Source organism: Paramacrobiotus metropolitanus, unplaced genomic scaffold (genome assembly GCF_019649055.1).
Source record: "Paramacrobiotus metropolitanus isolate TYO unplaced genomic scaffold, Prichtersi_v1.0 Parri_scaffold0000009, whole genome shotgun sequence".
NCBI lineage: Eukaryota > Metazoa > Tardigrada > Eutardigrada > Parachela > Macrobiotidae > Paramacrobiotus > Paramacrobiotus metropolitanus.
In genome coordinates this window covers 500,054-520,794 of record NW_026570229.1, presented here as the reverse complement: position 1 = coordinate 520,794, position 20,741 = coordinate 500,054, and the positions used below count along the sequence as shown (strand labels likewise).

The following is a 20,741-nucleotide window of genomic DNA, read 5'->3' as shown; positions in this document are numbered from 1 at the left end:
CGAAGACGCGCGCCCATTGCTCCCCCTAGCCTTCCTTCTGGCCACTTGCCCCTTTATTCAATTCATTTCACAATAAACCCGTTAGAAAGGGCGGGTGGGTGGTAAGAAAAACTGCACACGTTAAAAGTCGTCAGTTTAGCAAAAATATTCAAGTTTAGCAAAAATATTCCGTTGAGATGACATCTTTGACGCTTTGACCCACTGGTTGTGAGAGATCCATGATGGTTCGGATGTCCCTGTCTTTCTTTTGGCGGACGCCCAAGGCGTTTACGACAAAGTTTTTCAGAGGCGGTTGCGTGAATGGGCCGGCAGTGTGTCCCCGGGCGACCTCTTTCTGATGCTGTTTCCCAGAGCGCGGTGGTGTTTCCGAGCTGTGTGTGAGTTGGGAGTGTGGAAAACTGTGGTCCGCGGTAGCCAAGATCGACGCCGGTTATTAAGGAAGAAACAATAAAAGAAACAAAACGTGGGTTAGGATGGGCAGCCAGCAGTCTCGCAAAGGCCTCTGGTCGCAGGGGTGTCGTGACCTTTGCGGGCACTGTGGCGATGTCAGTTGGCGTTGCGACACTGCGGAGCCTCGTAGCCGGCTCCTCCACAGGTGAGGCAGACGTGCTTGAACTGCCGCTTACATGGCTCGGTGCAGTTGGTAAAGTTGTAGTTCTTGCAGATATTGTTGCCGTCTGCGGCGGTGCTTGTCCGAAAGGGCTGCTGTTGGAGACCCGGGAATCCTTTGCGTGGTGCCGGGCACTGCGCGATGAAATGACCGCTGGATCCGCAGTTCCTGCAGGTGTCGCGCTCGTTGGGGGCCCTCTGGTTCCGGTCGCGCACGTGGACTTCCGAGGTCGCTTCCCGGTGACCGTTTTGGATGATGTCGGAGTAGGTGTCGTCGTGCTGGTGTCCCCATAGATCAAAGTTGTATGGGTGAGCCGTCATGTACGTTCGGAACTGCTTGTCGTAATCAAGCCATTTATCTACTGGGATACCACGGTCGGCGTATCGAGCCATCAAGTCTTGATACTTCAGTACTTCAGTAGAGGGATGGTCAGTTCAGGAATGACAGACGTCCGATATGCAGCGAATACGGTAAAAGCGCGGATTTATGCCGGAAATGAGTCTACTGTGACGTGTCCATCATGCGGTTTCAAAATGACATGACCTTTGCTGATCACCATTTTTGATGCTCCGTCCCTGGGCTTCTCCACCCGATTCTTTGGCAGGAGGCTGTCAAAGTCGACATATCGGGTCGGATCCAGCAGTTTGGAGCGGACTTTCTCGGGTACGGCAGGCAGATGGCGTGATTGACGATAGTGGGTATCTGCCAGGTCACCCAGTCTGCTGAATACGTCACGGCGGCCAAGTCTGTCTTTGAGAGTGCGGCGAGGGGGAGAGTCTTCGGAACGTGAGCTGGATTGCGACGTGCTCTTACCTCGATCGTTGCGGTGTCTTCCATGGCTTCTGGAGCGTTTCCGGTGTGGTCGCGGGTTGCTCTCGCTCGTAATATGACGCTGGTCATTGTCGCCGATGCGGACCCGGAGATGTGGACCCGTTGACGGGGACATACAAGCGTCCGGGTGGGGATTCAGCATTTGCAGGATGCTGTCGATCTGCTGCTGCTGCTTTTCCTGCTGCTCAATCAGGGTTCTGATGCCTGACTGCTGTGATGCCGGCAGTACAACCTGAACCTCCGAGTTGACAGCAGGCGGTGGCGGTGTTCCGGGTCCTACGCGCTTTGTCGTGGCAGCGCCTGCGGCGGGGGTTGGGTTGAGGATGTGCAAGATACTGTCCAATTATTGCTGCTGCTTGGCCTGCTGCTCAATCAGAGTTCTCAAGTCTGGCTGCTGAGATGCCGGTTGCACGACGTGAACTACTGAGTTGACGGCAGGTGGCGGTGGTGTCGCAGGCCTCCCGCGTTTTCTCGGTGGCCGGCTGGCTGGTGGTGCGGGATTGTTCTTGGGATCCTTCTTCGGTGGCATTGTGGGGTAGTTGGATGCGGGGAGATAATTTTTGAAGAGGAGATTATGGAAAGGTCACTCGTATCAGTTGTCAGTTTAGCACACAAAACTGCACACGTTAACAGTCGTCAGTTTAGCAAAAATATTCAAGTTTAGCTAGTGGCAATAATCGAGAATGAGTTCTGCATTCAGTCAGCTTAGCATGATAAGAACATCGTATCCGGGAAAGTAATATAATAGGTCAGCAAGACAAAGAAAGCAAGAGAGCAAAAACAGGTCACCCGGATTTTAACTCTAGTTAATGAATTAACTAACACATAAAGTCCAACGCGTTGGGGCACCGGCAGTCCGCTCTTCACACTATGATGGCAGCAGAATAATTTTGTGACTCCAGTCACAACAAGTTAACATTAAATAACATAGTTGCAAAAACAAACGAAGAAAGTACAGTAAATTAATACATTATTCAAGAATAAGATTTACTCATATTTCATGCTGCTGCTGGATATTAAAACTATGCTCTTAAAGCATCTCAACTGCAACTGCTTATACAGCGCTTCCAGCTCCAGGGACCAAATGACTGTTCAGGTTGGAACAGGATGTGAGGTCACGAAGCAGCTATGATTACGATTACCAGAATCGAGAAACACCAGTCCACTGTGCGGCCAGATCGCAAGCCAAATTTCTTAGAACGACGTTACGTACGAACGGAAGAAGAAACAAAACTAAAATCAGTTACAGAAATAGAATCGGCAGCATCCGATATTATGTCTAGTCATGCTATGCTCGTGGCAAGCTTGTCAGAACAGATAATCACTCTCGATTCATTCATCAACTTTCATCAACAACATTCAACTTTTCTTTCCGACATAGACAACGACATTTTTTAAGTCTTCTTTACTACATTTTTTTGCTTTCGACATGGACAACTTTAATATGCAAACGGTCCACTTGCGGTGCACAGTCGACGTGTTCTGTCCCCGCAATCCGACATCCCGTCGTTGCGCATCTGTTGGTTATTTAGCGCAAGCCGGTCCAGTATTGTTTCGCACCATACAATGTAATATCTGCCCGGAATAGTGTACGCTTTGGCTGTTGCGCAGCATGGTGGCAGGATTCATGGGCCCGGGCGAACATTGACCTCCCGAATAATAGCTGGTCGCGCCACACGTCAGGGCGTCACTGAACATCGCCTCCAGCATGTCGACGCGGCGACGCAGCGGTTTCCTGTACCAGTCGAGGAGGCGTGTCGCGGCCGGGCAGCGGCATGTGTCGTCCGTCGCACAAACGGGATTGTATTAAATTTTGAGACCGAGGTAGGGTCTGCCGGCGTCCGAGTCCAGCACGGCCAGGACATCCTCATCCAAGGTCGACAATTCATTTCCGCCGAAATTGGCACCCACAATATTCGGGATCACAAATTTCTGGCTGACGAAAAGGCGCTGGATGCGGTTCGAGTACAGAAATATGTCCTGTAGTGGAAAAAGCAAAACATGCAAATAAATAAATACAACTTAACCACATTAACGTTTTTTGCTGTAAGTACTAAACTATACTTCTTTTTAAATTTTTTTTTAATTTCAGAACATTGAATTGTCGATGCCCGGAGCTGCGGCCTAATGGTCTGATCAAAATTTTTTACGAGGAAGATTATTTCTTCTAATCGTTGGTGATGCAGAAAATTTCCGAAATTACAACTGGGACTTTCGATATGTACTCGTAACTAATTAATTCAGAATCTGATTGGATTTGGTAAAAAAATTGAAAAGTTTGGATCCAACTAGACGAAGATTAGAGTCCGTTTAGACTACCAATAGCTATCGCCATGATTCTGTTCAGTTTAATTTTGCGACAGCGCTGTTTAAGGTTCAGCCCACGCCAATTACGTTCATATTTATATGAAATTTTGTACGCGGCGAAATCTCTAGCTCATTTTACGCCACCTACTACGATCGTTGAAGCAACCGGTTTCAGCACCGCCAGGTCAAAACGGCGCAAACAGTTGCCGGCAATTTCCAGTCGCGCCAGTGTCGCTGGTAATGCAATGTCCACTCCGCCATTATTCACTGTGCTTAGCGCTGCAAAAGCGTCGATTGCAATGGCTGACATGTTATTCCATTTCAAGGCTAAATAATGCAGCTTGGCGAAGCCGCTGAACTCGTGGCGCGTGACGGTCGCCAGGGGCACGTCGAAGAGCACCAGCGTCTCCAGCGTGCTTTTGACATTCTGGAAGAATTTCTGCACCGGGAACCGCTGGTGGCCGGGAGCCAGCCGGAAATTCTTCAGCGTAACACTGACTAGATCGCGGCGCGGTAGCGGCAAGAAGTTCTCCAGTAAGTAGTGCCGCGGTGCATTGCTCGGTTGCTTGCTCTCGTCGCCGATTTGCAGCACGCTGACGTTTATCGGGATAGAATGAACGTTGAACGGAACACTGTGCTGGGAACACCGGTCCGCCGTTGCGCTGCATTTCAGGAAAATGTAAGAGGAGTTTTTTGGATCACAGTACAGAAAGGCGTCGTTTCCATAGCGGTTAGCGCAACCTGCTGTAATTTCAGGTGAATCGGCAGGGTTTGCCCCGGCCACACCGAGTAATGCGATAACTGCAGATAGCAAGATCATCGTTTATGTAATATCAGGGATATACGCGTATATAGCATTAAAGATGGGTTCTAAAATGCGGCGGTCAGGAATGCTAAGCTAACTGCATTAATGTCGCTGGCGCTGTGCCAATAACATGTTTTGCTGCAGCTGTCAGTATGTTTGCCCCAGGGCACTAGTAAGCGGCCGAAAACTGTCAAAACGACTACCACTCAGATATCAGTTCACTGCGTTCACGACACGCCTTTTAGCGCCGTGCTATAACGCAAAACAGAGTCCGCCGAAATTTTTTAGTTGACGGCAACTAATGCTCAATGGTGAGGTAAGTACTAAATCCGTAAAGCGTACGACAGTGTCGCGACCACTTCAAATACCGCGGTTGAAGCTGTGTCGACAGAAAGCGTAGGGCTGCGCTGCTGCCGTTCACAACAGTTCATGACCAATTAGAGACCGTTTCGCCACAATGCCGCAAAAATCAGCACTGTTTAATATATAACATAGAAGTAAAGTTTCTGCCGATTCCGTTGCAGCGTTAATGTACTTTGTATTAAATAAAAACACGGTACATATACGAGTATGTATGTCAGTGTGTCAATAACAAATAACGAATAATTTTTGGCTGCTCCGGCAAAATAAAAATCAACAAAACTTTAGCAGAAAAACTGCAACAAAAATGTTATCAAGAAAGACAGCGTTGGTAATAAAACTGAATAATTCGGTGATAATATTGTTATTCGCGCGTGTGCAGTACGGAACAGCCAAAGCACTCCGTCATGGGCGTCGGCGTCAACAACATTTCATCATCCGCTGTCTTTTCCGCCTTCTCGCCCTCCACTTCCCGGAGGGTTCCCGGGGGACCCTCCACTGTAACCACCGGGTCCAAATCCAGACTCCAGCGCATCTCCCGCTTGACCTTTACCAATACCCCGACGCCCTCGTGCGTCCCCATCTCTAGGCCGTCCTCCTGCCCTTCATCGATGCTAGACCGTTGCAAACCGGTGGGCGCCAACGGGGAGGTGGGGCTGATGGGTCCCGAGACGATAGAGAACGTCGTCGACAGTGTCGCCGACGCCCGCTTATGCCGGACGTTGTAGATGGCCGGTTCGGAGGTCCGCGGGAGGTTCCCGGGACGTCGGCGACTGGGTTCCCGGCGCAGTCTCAACATCACCAGGACGGCGGTGCGAAAACGCTCGTTCATCAGGGCGTAGACGATGGGATTGTAGATGGCGCTGGATTTGGCGAAGAAGGACGGGACGCTGCTGGCGTACGGGTTGAGGAGGTCGGCGTGCCCGAAGGTCCCGGTCAGGGCCACGCAGGCGTAGGGCGTCCAGGCTAGGCAAAACAGCGCCACGATCACGGCGCAGGTGGTTGCCGCCCGGATGTCGCTGGGTGTCGGAGTGTCCGAGCGGTCCGTCCCGGAGGGATCACCTAAAAACGTGACCTTTACAATCTCTGCCAAAAATTAGGTGTGTATGACCTTTACAGCCTCCTCGGTGTCGCCTACTGCGATTGGTGACGTTGGAGTTGAGGCGGTTGCGCCCGGGCGCCTCATAGCCAAACCCGACGTTCTCCATGACCTTTTGGTGGTCGGCGATGTAGCGCAGGAGTTTGCTGTAGCAGTAGATGATGATGGAGACGGGCACGGCGAAACCGATGAAGACCAGCCAGAGCGTGAAGGAGATGCTGGCCGGCGTCCCTGAGAGAAAGTCGAAGGTGCAGGACGTCTGGACGCCCTCCAGGATGTAGGCCGACCAGCCGAAGAAGGGCGGGATGCAGAGGGAGGCGGCGTACAGCCAGAGGGCGGAGATCCACACGGCCACTTGCGGGTAGGTCAGCGACCAGTGCTGCCAGTGCGTGATGGACAGGTAGCGGTCCACGGCGATGCTGGCCATCGTGCTGATGCCCACCATGCCGAACAAGCCGCCCGAGAAGCCGTAGTAATCGCAGCCTATGCCATAAACAGCACATCATAGTTTTGTCTACAACACAACTTGTACCAAACCTCTCACAGCCGCTGTATTTAATATTTAATTACCTTTAGTGTATTTTCAATCATACCCGGGTATCCCTAATTTATTCAATAAATTGAAAAACCTTTAAGATTTATAACAATAAAAATATACTGCTTTTTTCCCTTTTTAATTTTAGTTTAATATTATTTTAAAATACGTTGATTTAATGAATAACTGAAAACACTGTAATTATGTATGTAGACAAAATGCAGATAATTTTAAAATTATCAGTTCAACAGATTTTTGATTTTGAAACGTAGAACGTTCGTTGGCTGGTTTATGCATCATTACATTAGTATATTGCTGCAGTGCATCCACTGTGCTTTACCGTGTGTTAGCAGGTTTTGCTCTAATTGGTTGAGATTAACTACACTGCACTGAACAAATTCATGACCTTTGAATAGGTAAATAAATGATTAATCACGTGGTCTCTGTTGATGTTTTATTTTTACCTATTTTTCCGTACAGCCAGCGTTGCGCGAACGAACTGGTGATGAAGAAAGGAAAGGTCGTCATGCTCATGCAGAAATCGGCCACGGCCAGATTGCCGATGAGCAAATTGGAGGGCGACCGCAGCGCTTTGCACCTGTCCAACAAACAATACTAATAAACACACATATAAACAGCCGTGTTGATTTCCCCGGTGTCGCGCCATACATTAACCAGCGCGCCGGGATGCGGCCGGGTGTTGATGGCCGGAAAATTGAGTGAACTTGAAAGAGAAATGCAATTACGGCGAGAAAGTGCAGACTGCGGTGTTTGCGCGGGGAAGATCACGCGCAACAACAGCCGGGGAAAACCGTTGATACATCTGTGTATGTACGTGATGTGAATACGGTGTTTAATTTTGCGGCGATGGGGATTTTCATTAGCGTGCTACTTGTGCACTTCCGCTCCACTGGGAGCAATGTGCTGCCTTATATAAGATACAGATGAAGCTTCTCTTGTGCGTCGATGCAGTGCGCCGGAGATACGGCCATTACAAGGTTTCTGGTAAGATCGGCTAGCGACGCCGCGCAACTAGTTATTTATGCATAAACTGGGACGCTGATTACGGCCGGCAGGCAGGTAGCCAGACGTCCGGGTTATGGTTAGGGCGGCGCCGCGATGTCGACTAATTTGTGGGAATGGAGAAATTGGCGGCTTACCAGAGAAAAGCCCAGGCCAGGATGCCGTTGCCCAGGGTGCCCAGGCAGCCGATGCACAGCATGTACACGCCCGTCGCCATGTGGAACTGCAATTAGAAAATAATAACTGCCTTCCAAATATTTTTCCCGGAATGTAGAAAACAATTATTAGGTGATTTTTACAAATTTACAATTTTAAAAGATGTATTTGAAAAAGGCCATGTAACTGGTTGTGACGCAGATAATCCACTAGAGTTATGTGCTTTTTACAGCGAAACTTCAAGAAGATCGGATAATAACGGATAAATTTTTGTGGACGATTTTGTACGATCAGTATATAAGCGTTTCGTCAATTTTACTATGCCATAAACGGGATATTTCAAAAACCGGCTGATGCAAAAATAACGGCCCGTATAAACAAGCCAGATTCTTAATCTTAATTAGTAGCGTAAACGTACACAAAAAATACGGAATAATTATTAATCCTAAGCTAAACTATTAATCATTAATAGGTTAAGCATGGGTAGCGCAGTAAAGCTTAGGCTATTGCTTTAAGCGGCAGTATTACACTACCTGTATCTTTACGCAACTAAATACTAACCAAACATAGCTTCGATTTATACCGCGATTTATGATACCATAAACGATATACTGTTTATAATTTTTAGAAGATACAACAGAGCTAAGTTTTTTGGATACCGAGTTACGGTAAAACTCGATAACTCGCTACGTACCCAGGTGGGCGCCGGTAATTCTCCGTTGCGGAAGAAGACGAGCCAGTGCAGATGTTGATGCGGTTCTGAGCCGTACTGTGCCGCGGCACTTGTGTCGTTAATGCAGGACCATCCCGGAGACGAGTAGTTGGTAACACCGTTGACACTGTCGCCGATTATCCACATCTTCGTGTTCGCCGGGATTTAGAAAAATTATTTTTAACTTAAAATGAAACAGCGCAATGGAACGTCAAGGGCGTTGTTGACGGTTAGTAACTCGATAGTCACCTTTATGACTGTGGATTAGCCGCGTTTTATAGGCTCTCTTCGCTGCCATTAGACTGTGTGCGTGTACACTGCCAGTGTACAGGGTGAGCGACGCTAATTGGCGGATCATCGATCGTACCGCTGCATACATGCAATCCACTGGATATAAGCACCACAAATAATTGTTTGTGTAAAGGAAGCCCCCAAATTAATGTGACAGCGCAGCATCTGTCCACTTCATTTTAATCTGCTGTGCGACACAGTGTGTTGTTGTCTCGCTACGCTGTGCGGGAATCACCCCGTTTAATTTGCCAGCACATTCAGCCTGAACACGGGCGCTTTTCCATGGGCCCCTGGCGCAGCAATAAAAATATCCCGGCAAAGTGCTACAGACAAATTCAATCAAGACACAGGACGTGACCATGGTCTTCCCCAGACACTTACACCGCGGAAACGCCGAGTCAACACGGATTAGTCTTTCCTGTTACGCATACGCGCAGAGTGCGCATTAAAGTTGAAGAAATTTAATAATCACGCGTGGTACCAAATTCCTACCGATCTGCAGAAACCTTTCTCGCGTTGGGTTTGCTGTGTTGCGTAGTCAGCAGATTTGTCTACCTACCATGGCCATGAGAACAACTTGAATTTTTTATGCGTCAACGTCACATAAATTCATTTATTATGCAGTATTGCACGCTTTACGGAAGACTCAAAAATGCATCTAGTTTCGAAGACGATGTTAGAAATAATCGGGTTTGAATTTTTCAATAATTGTAAAATAATTTTCTGTATCGGTTCTAAAACTGCGGAAGGATGTACATATGCTATATAAATTACATAACTACTTTCAGTTAATGTCACTGACACGCACCCACGCTCATTGAACTGTGCACGTGAGCGCTCCACGTTTGTTTTAAATTAATTACGACCCGGTTGCAATCAGCTGGTGGCGTACAAACAGCTAATACCGCACTTGACTAACGGAATATTAGCTTAATTTTCATTCCGTGGTTTTCCTTGTGAGCTAGCCAACCGGTCTGTCACGTGCTACGGGAAGAGACCAGGTGGGATGATGCTGATACCCGTTCACCAAGAAAAACCGGTCCTTTGGCATGCAACGAATTAGTGGACGGTTGCGGGCTCATACGTCACTGAAAGCCCCTAGAAATGTGGCAGCGTGGCCTAACTCACCGTAGGTCCGAACGCGGGAAGTGCTCGTTTTTGGGAACGGATACGCTTTGAATCCTTTACTAATGGAGAGCCTGGGAGTTTCGGTCCGGCTTTAAAATTGAACTGTTCCATTTTCTGGCTTGCAAAATTTGGAATGCAACTGGATAAGCGCGTGATATTGCTGTTCTCGAGCAGTGTTTTAGTCTTATCGTTGTTAAAGGAAATGCTACGCTGTTTTAAGTGTGTTGCCTTTTAGTCCGGCTGATTTTTGAGATTAAAAAGCAACCAAAGCCTCAGTCATCTGCCGGACTCCGGAAGCAAAAAAACAACCAAAGCCTAAGTCATCTGCCGGACTCCGGCAGATGACTGAGGCTTTGGTTGCTAATCTCAAAAATATAAAGTAGTGTACAAGCGCTTGCATTTTTGTATTTCATAGGCTGTTGCCAATAAATTTATTTCGTTCCGCGACCAATAAAACTCACTCGCAATAATCTACTGTCATACGCCAAGCCAGTCGGCCATCTCCCTATATCAAAGGTCACTGGCTGTACTGCATCAGTATTCAGTTGTTCTGGTTTCCAGGCCAGACAAGCAAATTGTACAAGCATTAGCACTAAAAAGATGCTGTTAGCACCTCTTAGTTCAAATTACTTATTCAGCGCTTCGATGGGCTTCTAAATGTTTCGACTGGAGAAGAGTGTAAAGGTCACCAAAGCTAGTAGAACGGCGATAACCAACAATAAAAAAAACAGCCGATTATAGATAGAGTCCTCAACATTTTTACTTGATGTGTACTTAAGCTGCTGCGCTTATGGCAAGCCGATCACAGCTAAGGACAGTAGTCAGAACACAGTGACTGGTGACACGCGGTACATACCGTATTACCGATTTTTTTTTAATGCTTTGTCTTTTTTTAATTTTTTCCTACCCTGATATTTACAATACGCCGTTACGCCGTTCAATTGTAAGTATCGGGCCCCGAAAGAATCTTGTCCAGCTTCCGCCAAAGTGACCATAGCTTCACTTCGGGGTTCATCGGTTGTGCTAGTAAAGAGAGCCCTCTAGTGCGAGGCTGGACAGCAGTCATCCATCCGGCCGTTAAATGTTCCTTATCCGCCGGCAAACAAATATTGAGCCGTACATTTGCGGATAATACACTGGCGAAGTCCAGCACGAAGGATTGGCATCTAGCATTTACCCTGGTCGATCCTTTTGCTCTTCCGACGCAGCGCAGGAACCGCCCGTCAACGCCGGTCATTTTGTTGAACGACAGGTCGACTAACGCCACGACGTGTCTTACGAAGAATTGATTTAAGGAGAGGCGTCGCAGATTACTCCAGGTCTCTTTAATCTCCTGCAAGTAGCAGCTGCTTCTGTGCCACCTAGCCAGAGTCGTGGGCAGCAGCAGCTTCCGGTGTAGCAGTATTTGTGTAATGATATCTGCTATGTATGCACCTTGGTGTTGGTTGGTGATCTGAAGGCGGTGAAATCCAGCGTGGTGATGTTAATGCGAGATAATTCAGTTTGTCAGCGCTGATCGTGACAAGTCATCTAACATGACGAAGGCGTGGGCGTCCATGGACTCCATGCGGTTGTATGTTCTGCTCCAGCCTCTCCAGAGCATCGAACCCGGCAAAAGTGCCTTGCATTTGCTGGACAAGTAATTTTGCAAATGTCGGACGTTCTAAGCTGGACCGTTCTGAGCTGGATTGGCCAGGTAGCTGCAAACGGGGAAGGGCCGGTCGGCGGGCCCCGCCCTGATATTTGTCAGTTCCACCGCTTCGAGGTTGGGTCACTGGGAAAGGGCGTGCAGGTGTCCAGCAGACGGCTGGGCGGTCACTTGCCCGACGCGACTCTTCTCCCAGCTGAACGAACATATCCCACTGGCCCGGATGGAGCTGATGTTAAGTGCCGGCTTGCTGTACGCGCAGTACTCCCAATGGTCATCGCAGCCCGAAAGGGTGTAGATCTCGCAGGCGTCGGTGTGGTTGTTCTTCCTCGTCAGATTGGTCAGAAGACGCAACGGATGAGCCGATGAATAGGCCAGGGCTTTTGAGAGTAGGCGCTAGTCAGGAGTTACCGTAGAACCGGCACGAACAAAATGCGTTACATGGTAGGTACTGCACGGAGCGACCGTCATTACTTTGTTGACGGTAATGTTTTCACCGGTTTGAACTTTATTTCGAGCGCGTCAAACTGAGACTACTGTACCACACTCTAATCAACGACAATACCTTTTCGAATGCGGTCGAGGTGCTCACGCGTGCGACCAGTTTTAACTTTTAACGGACGCAGGGCTTCGTCAAGTGATGCACGGCTGGTAAGCGGTTGGTGCTGTTAGCCTGGTAAGCTGTGTTGCCTGGAAACTACTGTGCAAACTATTGAGTTGTTGAGCCACACAAGGCCAGTGACATACGTATTTTAGTATCCAGGATGAACCGGATCAGAAACTTATTTAAAAGACTTTTAGATCGTCCCGGTACACAAGAAACTTACGTATCGAAAAAAAGATGATTCCCGGCTAAGATCTATTAAGATTAATAAGTTTACCGGTTAATCATAATGTTACTCATTTGTGTACACTGTACACCAGCAGCACTCTTGTCTTTAACCAAGCTCGAAGGATAAGTTGTTACACGGAAGTTTAGGCAGTCTGACTGGTTTTACTGAGTATTTAAGGAAATCTTTACAATGTTACGGTGTGCAGAATTACTCGTCAATATTCATTAAAGCAAACTACCAAAACCATTAATTCTAACAAGATCTAAAATGTGGTATTAATTATTGGATGGTTTATCCATCGTAGAAACTATTTTGTTCAGCATGGCCGCACGCATCTATGTAGTTATCTATTATGATAATAATTAAGATTGTCAAGGCGCTGTATAAATTTGGTGAAACTTTGATTCAGCAGACTTTGCCGGGTGGATGCAATATCACAATCAGTTTCTGTAGTGACTTGTACATGGCACGACTTCACCAGTGAGTATTACTTATCTTCCGTTCACTCAAAAAGACGTTTGACATGCTCCTAAACAGTCAGTGCGTGCTTCGTAGGCTTCGATTTTAGTACAAAATCAAACACAGTAAATTAACGCCTCCTTGCACCTGGAAGGTATTCCATAAGAGCTGACGCGATTTTCTTACCAGTGTTTCGCAGCCGCTTATCGGTTATTTGCCGCTTCTCGGGTCTACTGCACAGATAGCAATAGGTTTGTCATAGTTTAATTAGTCCCCGGTTGTATGTCCGATAAGCAATGCCGATAAAGTACATAGAATACTGTTTCCTCACTTGCTTTGCTTTTCCGGTTAAGAATTATTAAAAACCGAAGTGCCCAAGCGCATTATAACAAGTGTGAAAATTATAGCCGGCTTGGATAAAAGCTTTGTATTACATTCGTTCGTAAATTTGAAGCCGCAGCCGTTCATTGTTGCTTCTGACACAAAGTAAACCTATCAAGCGCCGCCATGCTTGATTGGGCTGGGATATTTCTACTGCTCCTGTTGGCCACCTGGTCGCCCTGTCAAACCGCGCAAAATAACAACCTGCCGCATCCCGGTTGCTCCTTTGCAGATTCGCATCTAATCTGTATGGAACAAAATCTCGAAATTCCAGCCGATTTTGATGTTGATCTTATTCCATCACAGACAACGTCGATAGGTATCGCGTGTCCAACTTCTTACGATTTCACTTACTGCAACGTCATGCATGAAAATTGCGAGCCTATTCCCGTTCGTCCTTTAATATACGGAGTTGGGCTGTACGGGTTCAGAGCCAGCGGAACTAAAAGAGCGCCTTACGAGGAATTTTTACGGAACATCAGACACCAGATAAAGGCACTCCAGATCTTTAACAGTCAAATTGGCTACTTGGACAAGGAGTTCTTTCGGGGATTTCAGTTGCTTTCTCACCTCATGCTATATTTCAACGATATCCGCACGATCCACCCCAATGCCTTCCAGTTGTTAACATATCCCCATGTCCCGGTGTTGAACGCGGGCGTTATTCCGAGCCTTGAATTTGTCGAACTGCAATATAATGCCATTCAAGAAATCGATTGGTCGGTCTTTCAGCCGGTCGCACAAACGATTGTAAGTAACTGTTCTTCCAGCGTCCCGCTCGCACGGACTTTGAGAAGTTTTCTTCAAACTTAACTTTAAACGTAACTACAATCGTGAACTTTTCCCAGAAAACGCCTTCTGGTTCCATAAAGTTAACGATTTAGAAAATTATTGCTACTAACCACGCTGCCATCACAGTACAATGCAAATTTATTCGAAAGCATTCGGAAAATAAAATCCTCTGGTTTATATCTCTCGGTATGAACGCAGTCCGCTGTAACTATGCAACTTGTTAGAAGCGTCGTTCATGTCGCATGTTGTTATAATTGTCAGTTCGTGTCGCAGGTGAAAATTTATTTGCAAGACCAAAATCCTCCCCTTAAAAGCCTCAAACGCAGCGGAAGCCACTTTTCGTTGTTTTTGCAAACCCTGGATATGAAGGGAAACAGTATACAGACGGTTCCGAAGGATATTTTAAGCACTATTAGCAGCTCTGAGCGGCCCAGTCCATGGACATCTGCAGAGTATAATTTTGAGGGGCATAACCTTTGCCCATCAAAAAGCGACTGCTCATGCTGCGAGCTGGAGGAATTTATGGAATGGACAGCTAACTTCCAGAAAACAACCTCAGGATCCGGTCACACTGTGTACTTCACGTGTAATGCATCACGTTATGATCAAAGCACACGGTTTCCGCTCAACTTGCACAGCCACTGTAAGTATAACGCAGGACGGTATGTACACGCGCAATATGTGTAGCGATCGCCCTCCGATAGTGTGCTTACTTACTGTGAGATATGCCTCGACCTTGTACAAAGGACGCGCGCTTGTCCCTAGCGACGCTGTCCTTTGTACAAGGTCGAGGCATATCTCACACTTACGTACGCTCTTTCCATACGGTTTGAGCAGTATTTTTCAGTGTGCACAGAATACAGCTAGACGATCGCTGAAGAACTGTGCAAGAAATGTTAGTCCAGATGCTCCTGCAAGAATAATCTCAGTACTCACGCCGCAATTTGAAGACTAATGTATGACCGGCACAAATATCGATATGATCAGGGAAAACTTTACTGGCCCGTGTTAAGGGGAGGGGAACCGCTGATTTTTCTTTTAATCGATTTGTGTTTTAAGTCTGGAAAACCAGCTACCCTTTTATTCAGTAATCAGTGAGTCGGGATTTTTGATAAGTCCTTGCTGGCAAATAGCGTAAAACCCGAAGTAACTCGCCCCCCCCCCGCAATTAACGCCCCGTGCGGTTTTAAATGCCCCTTCCTGAGGGCCAGAAAATATTAAACGCAACTCCCCCCCCCGTCGTCCGGGGCGCCTGATGCATTTCGAGGAATACGCTTTATCACTGTGTAGACTACACGGTACAGCCTAGGCTGGGTAACCTGCACTTCTTCACAATATCTAATACTCACAAAATGGTCATTTTACTACAGAGGTCTTGATATTCCATTAAATATTATTAGTTAATCTGCAACGTCTTGTTCGCGATCTTCATTTTAAATATTTAACGCATCCCACCCCCGCAATAAACGCCCCCTCTTGAAGGTCTTGAAAAATATAAGCCCAGGGCGTCTAATTCGCTTTTACGGTACTGTATAATTATGGCAAAACTGTAATAGTGGCCCTTGTCAAATTCACTGGTGCGCTCGTTTCAACACTACTCTAGTGCTTGTACATCTGTATGCTTGGAAGCGACAGTTCACTTCAATACTTACGTACTTGTACCTTGCATGATTATGTAATAATATTGTATTCTTGCGGCGTATGTGTTGCAAGAAATGTACGTACGTATGTATCTTTCATATTTATCACCATTGTGACGTTATTAGCAGACAGTTGCATGGGAAAATGAATCCGTACTTGTTGTCGTCAAACGGCTGGAGGATGGTTGCGGCAGCTCTTATGTTTTAATCAGGCGCGGTTTAGTTCAGCCACAACGAAAAAACACCATCCAGCTGACGGGAGCAAGTACTGGGGGTCCTTGCCTAAGCAACTGTCAGCCCTTATATAGTTCTCTTGTTAGGCCCGAAGTCAACATTGCCCGGGAGAAATACAACGTGTTACGAAACACCACCCGTTGAAATTACATGCCGAGATAACGGAGAGCTGTCGACAAGCGAACCTGATCTACCACGCAGCGACGCATTCTCCCTTCGCGTTTCCGTAGCCAACGGTTTCCGCTGCCGCTTGTTTCTTTACGACATTCACACGAAGATTCTACAAATGGCTGAAACCGTTCGATCCACAAAGAAGTCTTCGGACACAGTAGCGGCGGTATGCCGTAAGGGAAACATTACTGTCGATATTTGGGATGCTGAAGCGGCAGATGTGACAGCGCTGACGATGCACAGCGATGCAAGTCCGTCATGTCAAGAAAAGCTCCACCACTTCCTGGACTTTGTTTACACGCAGAAGCCTCAAAGTCTACATAGCAGTATCGTACCACCGGTTGTTCCTATCAATCGTTGGGTTGATGAATTCCAAATCTGCACCGATACACCGCCCTTAACCATCACCTGCAACGAAACCACCGCGACATTCATGCCCAGCAATTTTTCGTCCAGTCACACGACGAAGTTGGTCTTCGCAACTAACCAGATTTTCCGGTGCAGAGTGATTTTGAATAACGTTCACAAGTATCTGCTCGAGCAGAATAATACAGTTATCGAGGACGTCGCCACGCAGCAGCAATCTGCAGCTAGCTCCTTAATTGCCGTTTGCCAAAAAGGTCGTGTTGTTCTGTCGAAAGGAGCACCGGAACAGTCGGCCTTCTCCACGCTGGAGTACTACACCGCGCCCAACCCAATGTGTCGCAGTGCCTTTCAGAAGGTCGTCGGCCGCTTGGCAGGGATGCTGGATATCGCCATTCCATTTTAGCAACGGAACTGCTTTCAGCTCGAACTTGTTTTCAGTTTTATGGATTGAAACTTTTTAGCATTCAAGAACCTTAGCCGGTGACTGATCCTGGAGTGCTGTTTTTGCATTTGGCCTTTAATTCGAGTAGTTTTCCATAATTCCAACGTGATTCAAAGATGCTAACATTTTCGAAACTAATTTCAACCATCAGTTTACCAGAAAATATACTATAATTACAATTTACAATTTTTTTTGCAAGATTCCTTTAAAGAAAGTATGCTGTGATTCCTTTGAATATAGTTTTTAACAGAAGAGCCTACACTACTGCGTCTGCTCGGTCAAGTACAGTTCGAGTATTTCGGTCAGCAGATGAGTCGGCGGCGTCGCCTGCAGATTGTCTTGAAGGTCGGCGACATGGAACGGTTCGTCGGGGCGCCGTCAAATACTAATTTGGTTACTTTGGCGGTAATCTAGCGCTTTGAAGAAGCTTACGGCTGTGTTGTGTATAGTTCGGACAAGGATGTAAGCTCACCAAACTGTTTTAGAACTGCTAACTGTAATCAGCAAAGCCTTTCAGGTTTACATATTACGCGTGCGTCGGAAAGGAAAACTGAAACTAAAATCCTATAGATCTCATAAATCAGCATTCTTAGAAATCTAGCCGATGATGCTGCGCTGATGGTGAGCGGATTCAGAACCCTCGGCCATATCACTTCAACCCGAGTCAACCGCTTACATTAGATTACATCATTCCCGCTTCCGTGAGCTCCGGTTGTCGGCGTCGGTGACCTTCTCGCAGCACCCACCGCCAAGCGGGCCGTGAATGCTGAGGATTCGCTGGCATAGGGTAGGGGACGAACATAGAGGTGTCTGAGTCATATACAATTTCGGCCGACCGGTGTGCGGGGAGACGCTGTGCAGGAAGCGGTCGTCCACGTCGCTCAGGTTGAAGTTGTTAATCAGGTTGATTGTCTGCAGGCCGTGCACCTCATAGGCACGGCTGAGGAAAATGCGCTGGATGTTGTTGTTGTACAGGTCAATCATCTGCCGACACCAAAGCCGTATTACTACTGTACTGTATCATATTAATGCTTAGCCATATTCATTAGCCTAACAGCGTTGCGCAAAAGCCCATACCTTGACGCTGCCCATCAGCGGTTGAAATGCCGACCAATCTAGCGTTGTGATATTATTGGCGTTGATACTAAGCGCATTCAGCTCCGGTACGGCTGATCCCGACCGCTCCCCCAGGGCAGAGAAGGCGTTAGCCTCGATAGCTGACATCCGGTTGGCCCCTAAATGCAGTCGCTGAAGCGCCACGAACCGGGCAAAGGTGTCCTGTGTGATCGTGGGCAAATAGACGTCCAACAATTCCAAATCTCTGAGCGTCGATTGCAGATAGACTAAAAAACCGGCGACGGGAAGACCGATCGTTGGGCGCCACCCAGATCTTGGCCAGTTCCACGGTGGTGAGGTTGGGACGGTGGAGAATGGGTGTGAAGGTGTCCAGTAGATAGCTGGGTGGGCAGAAATCACTCCAGTCGCTCCAATCTCCCAACGTGATCGAGGTGGTGCTGAGCGCGTTGGAGCTCAGATTGATCGCCGGTAAATGACATGCGCAGTATTTTCACTGGTCGCCGCAGCCGGACTGGACGAAGCTCTTGCAGAATCGAGGAATCCAGGGGATATCGGAACTGGGCGGCGAATTCGCAGGGGTCATGAGAGCAAGGAAGAACGGCAGTATAAGCAGGTAGCATAGATACCTGCTTAGCCGTAATCGAAACATCGTCTACCGAGAGAGAGCTGGAAATACAAGTATGTGCTGATTTTTTCGCGCGCTATCACTAATAATTTTATTATGGCTAATGATACACATGCGCCGAAGACGCTCAAGTGATTTTTCGTTTTCTTAGCTGGAGGCGCTCGCTGACTGGTTTGCACATTGCTGATTCTCCGTACATCATTTACTGTCCTGATTCGATCAGCTGGTTATAGCCATTTTAGTATTATCCTATTACAGGCACTTCTGATGCTATCCAAACCTAATTGTTGGGGACCACTCCCTAATTACGGTTACCAGCCCGATATAGGTTTTATAGATGAATGAATATTATAGAAAATTTTGCGGTACTCAAACACGTAACGTAATCGCACAGGCTATCTGAAACTTGATCACAATCCGAATGATTCGGATATGGTTAGTTTGTGTGATGAAAAGGCGCGCACAAGTGCCACAAGTTTAGCGAAACCGGATTTTGTCGGCACGCTACTGCGCAATCTGTGGAGTCGAAAAAAAACTTGAAAAAAGGTGTTAGTACTCTTCGGTTGTCGTGCCAAGGCCCGCCTCGGCCGGAGACTGCCTGTACGCAAAATCGCTGCAGCAAATCCCATCACCAAAAGGGCCGTAAATCTTGCTGATCCGCTGACACTGCATGGCAGACGAGCAGAGAGCCGTTTCCTCGAGGTTGAGATGCGGCCGATCGGTCTTTGAGGAGAAACTGCGCAGGAAGCGGTTGTCCACGCTGGTCAGGTTGTGGTTGTCCGCCAGGTCGACGCTCTCCACGCCGTGCAACACGTAGAAGCGGCTGAGAAATATACGCTGGATGTTGTTGTTGATCAGGACAATCCTCTAACGAACCCAAGACCCGTTAATTTCACCCTCCGTTATCACAATATAAGTGGAGCAATTATTGATGAAATTATGAGCACTCGATAGCTCCGTCCAACATTCTGGCGTAACGTGTCCAGCCAGTGTTCTAAATCGAAAAATGCGGTACAACTATGGAACTGCTCACCTTGACACTGCTCATCAGCGGCTTAAACGCCGACCAGTCGAGCGTGGTGATGTTGTTGGCGTTGATATTGAGCGTGCTTAGTTGGGGCAAGGCCGAGCCCGGCCGTTCACCAAGCGCGGTAAAGGCGTTAGCGTCAATGGCTGACATACGATTGCCCAGGAGTTGCAGTCCCCGCAGCGTCAGAAACCCGGCGAAGGTCTCCCGCGTGATCGTAGGCAGGTAGATATGAGAAAGCAGCAAATCGGTTAGCGTGGACTGCAGATTGACCAAGAAGCCGGCGACGGGAAAGGGCCGATCATCTGGAGCCGCCCAGATATTGGTTAATTCCACGCTTGTTAGATTGGGACGGTGGGGAAGGGGCGTAAAGGTATCGAGGAGGCAGCTGGGTGTGCAGAAATCAATCCAAGCGTTCCAGTCGCCAAACTCGAAAGAGGAGGCGTTGGGCGCGATGTTGCTGAGGTTGAATGCCGGTGTATCGCATCCACAGTACTTCCATTTGGCGCTGCAGCCAGAGAGGACGTAGTTCATGCAGGGCCGCCCATATTTCAGTCGAAGGTCTTCCGGCGAGGAGGTTGTGGTCTGGGACCTACCCCAGCCACCCCAGTTGGGAAGATCCCACGGCTCAAGCATAGCATGTATGCTGGTTGGAAGACCGAGCAGAAGCGGTAGAAAAAGCAGCCACCTTCGCTGTAATCGCCACATGGTCTCGTGATGATAGTTAACTGCTGCCACAACCAAAGGTATACGTAGGCGGATGTCGCTTCTCGTTATCTGCCACTATACTGTAATTTTTTGACTGCTCACGACGCTCAAGTGATTTCTCACTTGCGCCGGAGGCACTCACGGATTTCAGCGGAATGATGTCTCAATGATGAACTGTTGCGATGCATCATGCAGTAGTCAGGTTTGTTGGATATTAGCAAAGTTATTAGTCATTTGTTCTAGCAGTAGTGCTGCTGCTACGTAGTATTGCTACGTCTAGCACGGAGATTTTATGCGATGGATGGTGTCCGCGCATGACGAAAACTCTGAAGGACTACGTTCGCTTTTGTGCGGTGCAGAGATTCGGAGACCGAATGCACTTTATAAGAATCTTTTTCCTCGAAAAGATATTAGAAATTTGACATCTCGTTAAGCGTTTGAGGCAGGTCGACAAATCCAACAATAAGCTTGAAAAAAACGG

General features: G+C 47.7%; 4 protein-coding genes across 4 annotated transcripts; 1 reads left to right on the top strand and 3 right to left on the bottom strand.

The window, feature by feature from the left end:
* Positions 1-5,150: 5,150 nt before the first annotated feature.
* On the bottom strand, positions 5,151-8,661 carry LOC129583043 (melanopsin-like). Its single transcript, XM_055474733.1, has 5 exons — positions 8,421-8,661; positions 7,708-7,793; positions 7,012-7,145; positions 6,052-6,495; positions 5,151-5,975 (listed from the first exon to the last, which is right to left on the bottom strand). The coding sequence occupies exons 1-5, from the start codon at positions 8,583-8,585 to the stop codon at positions 5,278-5,280; spliced, it is 1,527 nt and encodes a 508-aa protein (XP_055330708.1). The 5' UTR covers positions 8,586-8,661; the 3' UTR covers positions 5,151-5,277.
* A 4,470-nt stretch (positions 8,662-13,131) lies between these two features.
* Positions 13,132-17,087, top strand: LOC129582979 (uncharacterized). The gene is made up of 3 exons (XM_055474621.1): positions 13,132-13,928; positions 14,244-14,613; positions 15,931-17,087. Exons 1-3 carry the CDS (start codon positions 13,305-13,307, stop codon positions 16,782-16,784), a joined length of 1,848 nt encoding a protein of 615 aa, XP_055330596.1. The 5' UTR covers positions 13,132-13,304; the 3' UTR covers positions 16,785-17,087.
* On the bottom strand, positions 16,953-18,565 carry LOC129582980 (uncharacterized). The gene is made up of 2 exons (XM_055474622.1): positions 17,901-18,565; positions 16,953-17,807 (listed from the first exon to the last, which is right to left on the bottom strand). The coding sequence occupies exons 1-2, from the start codon at positions 18,045-18,047 to the stop codon at positions 17,511-17,513; spliced, it is 444 nt and encodes a 147-aa protein (XP_055330597.1). The 5' UTR covers positions 18,048-18,565; the 3' UTR covers positions 16,953-17,510.
* Positions 18,566-18,843: 278 nt separating this feature from the next.
* LOC129583054 (uncharacterized) lies at positions 18,844-20,372 on the bottom strand. The gene is made up of 2 exons (XM_055474748.1): positions 19,559-20,372; positions 18,844-19,392 (listed from the first exon to the last, which is right to left on the bottom strand). Exons 1-2 carry the CDS (start codon positions 20,258-20,260, stop codon positions 19,075-19,077), a joined length of 1,020 nt encoding a protein of 339 aa, XP_055330723.1. The 5' UTR covers positions 20,261-20,372; the 3' UTR covers positions 18,844-19,074.
* Between the last annotated feature and the right edge of the window lie 369 nt (positions 20,373-20,741).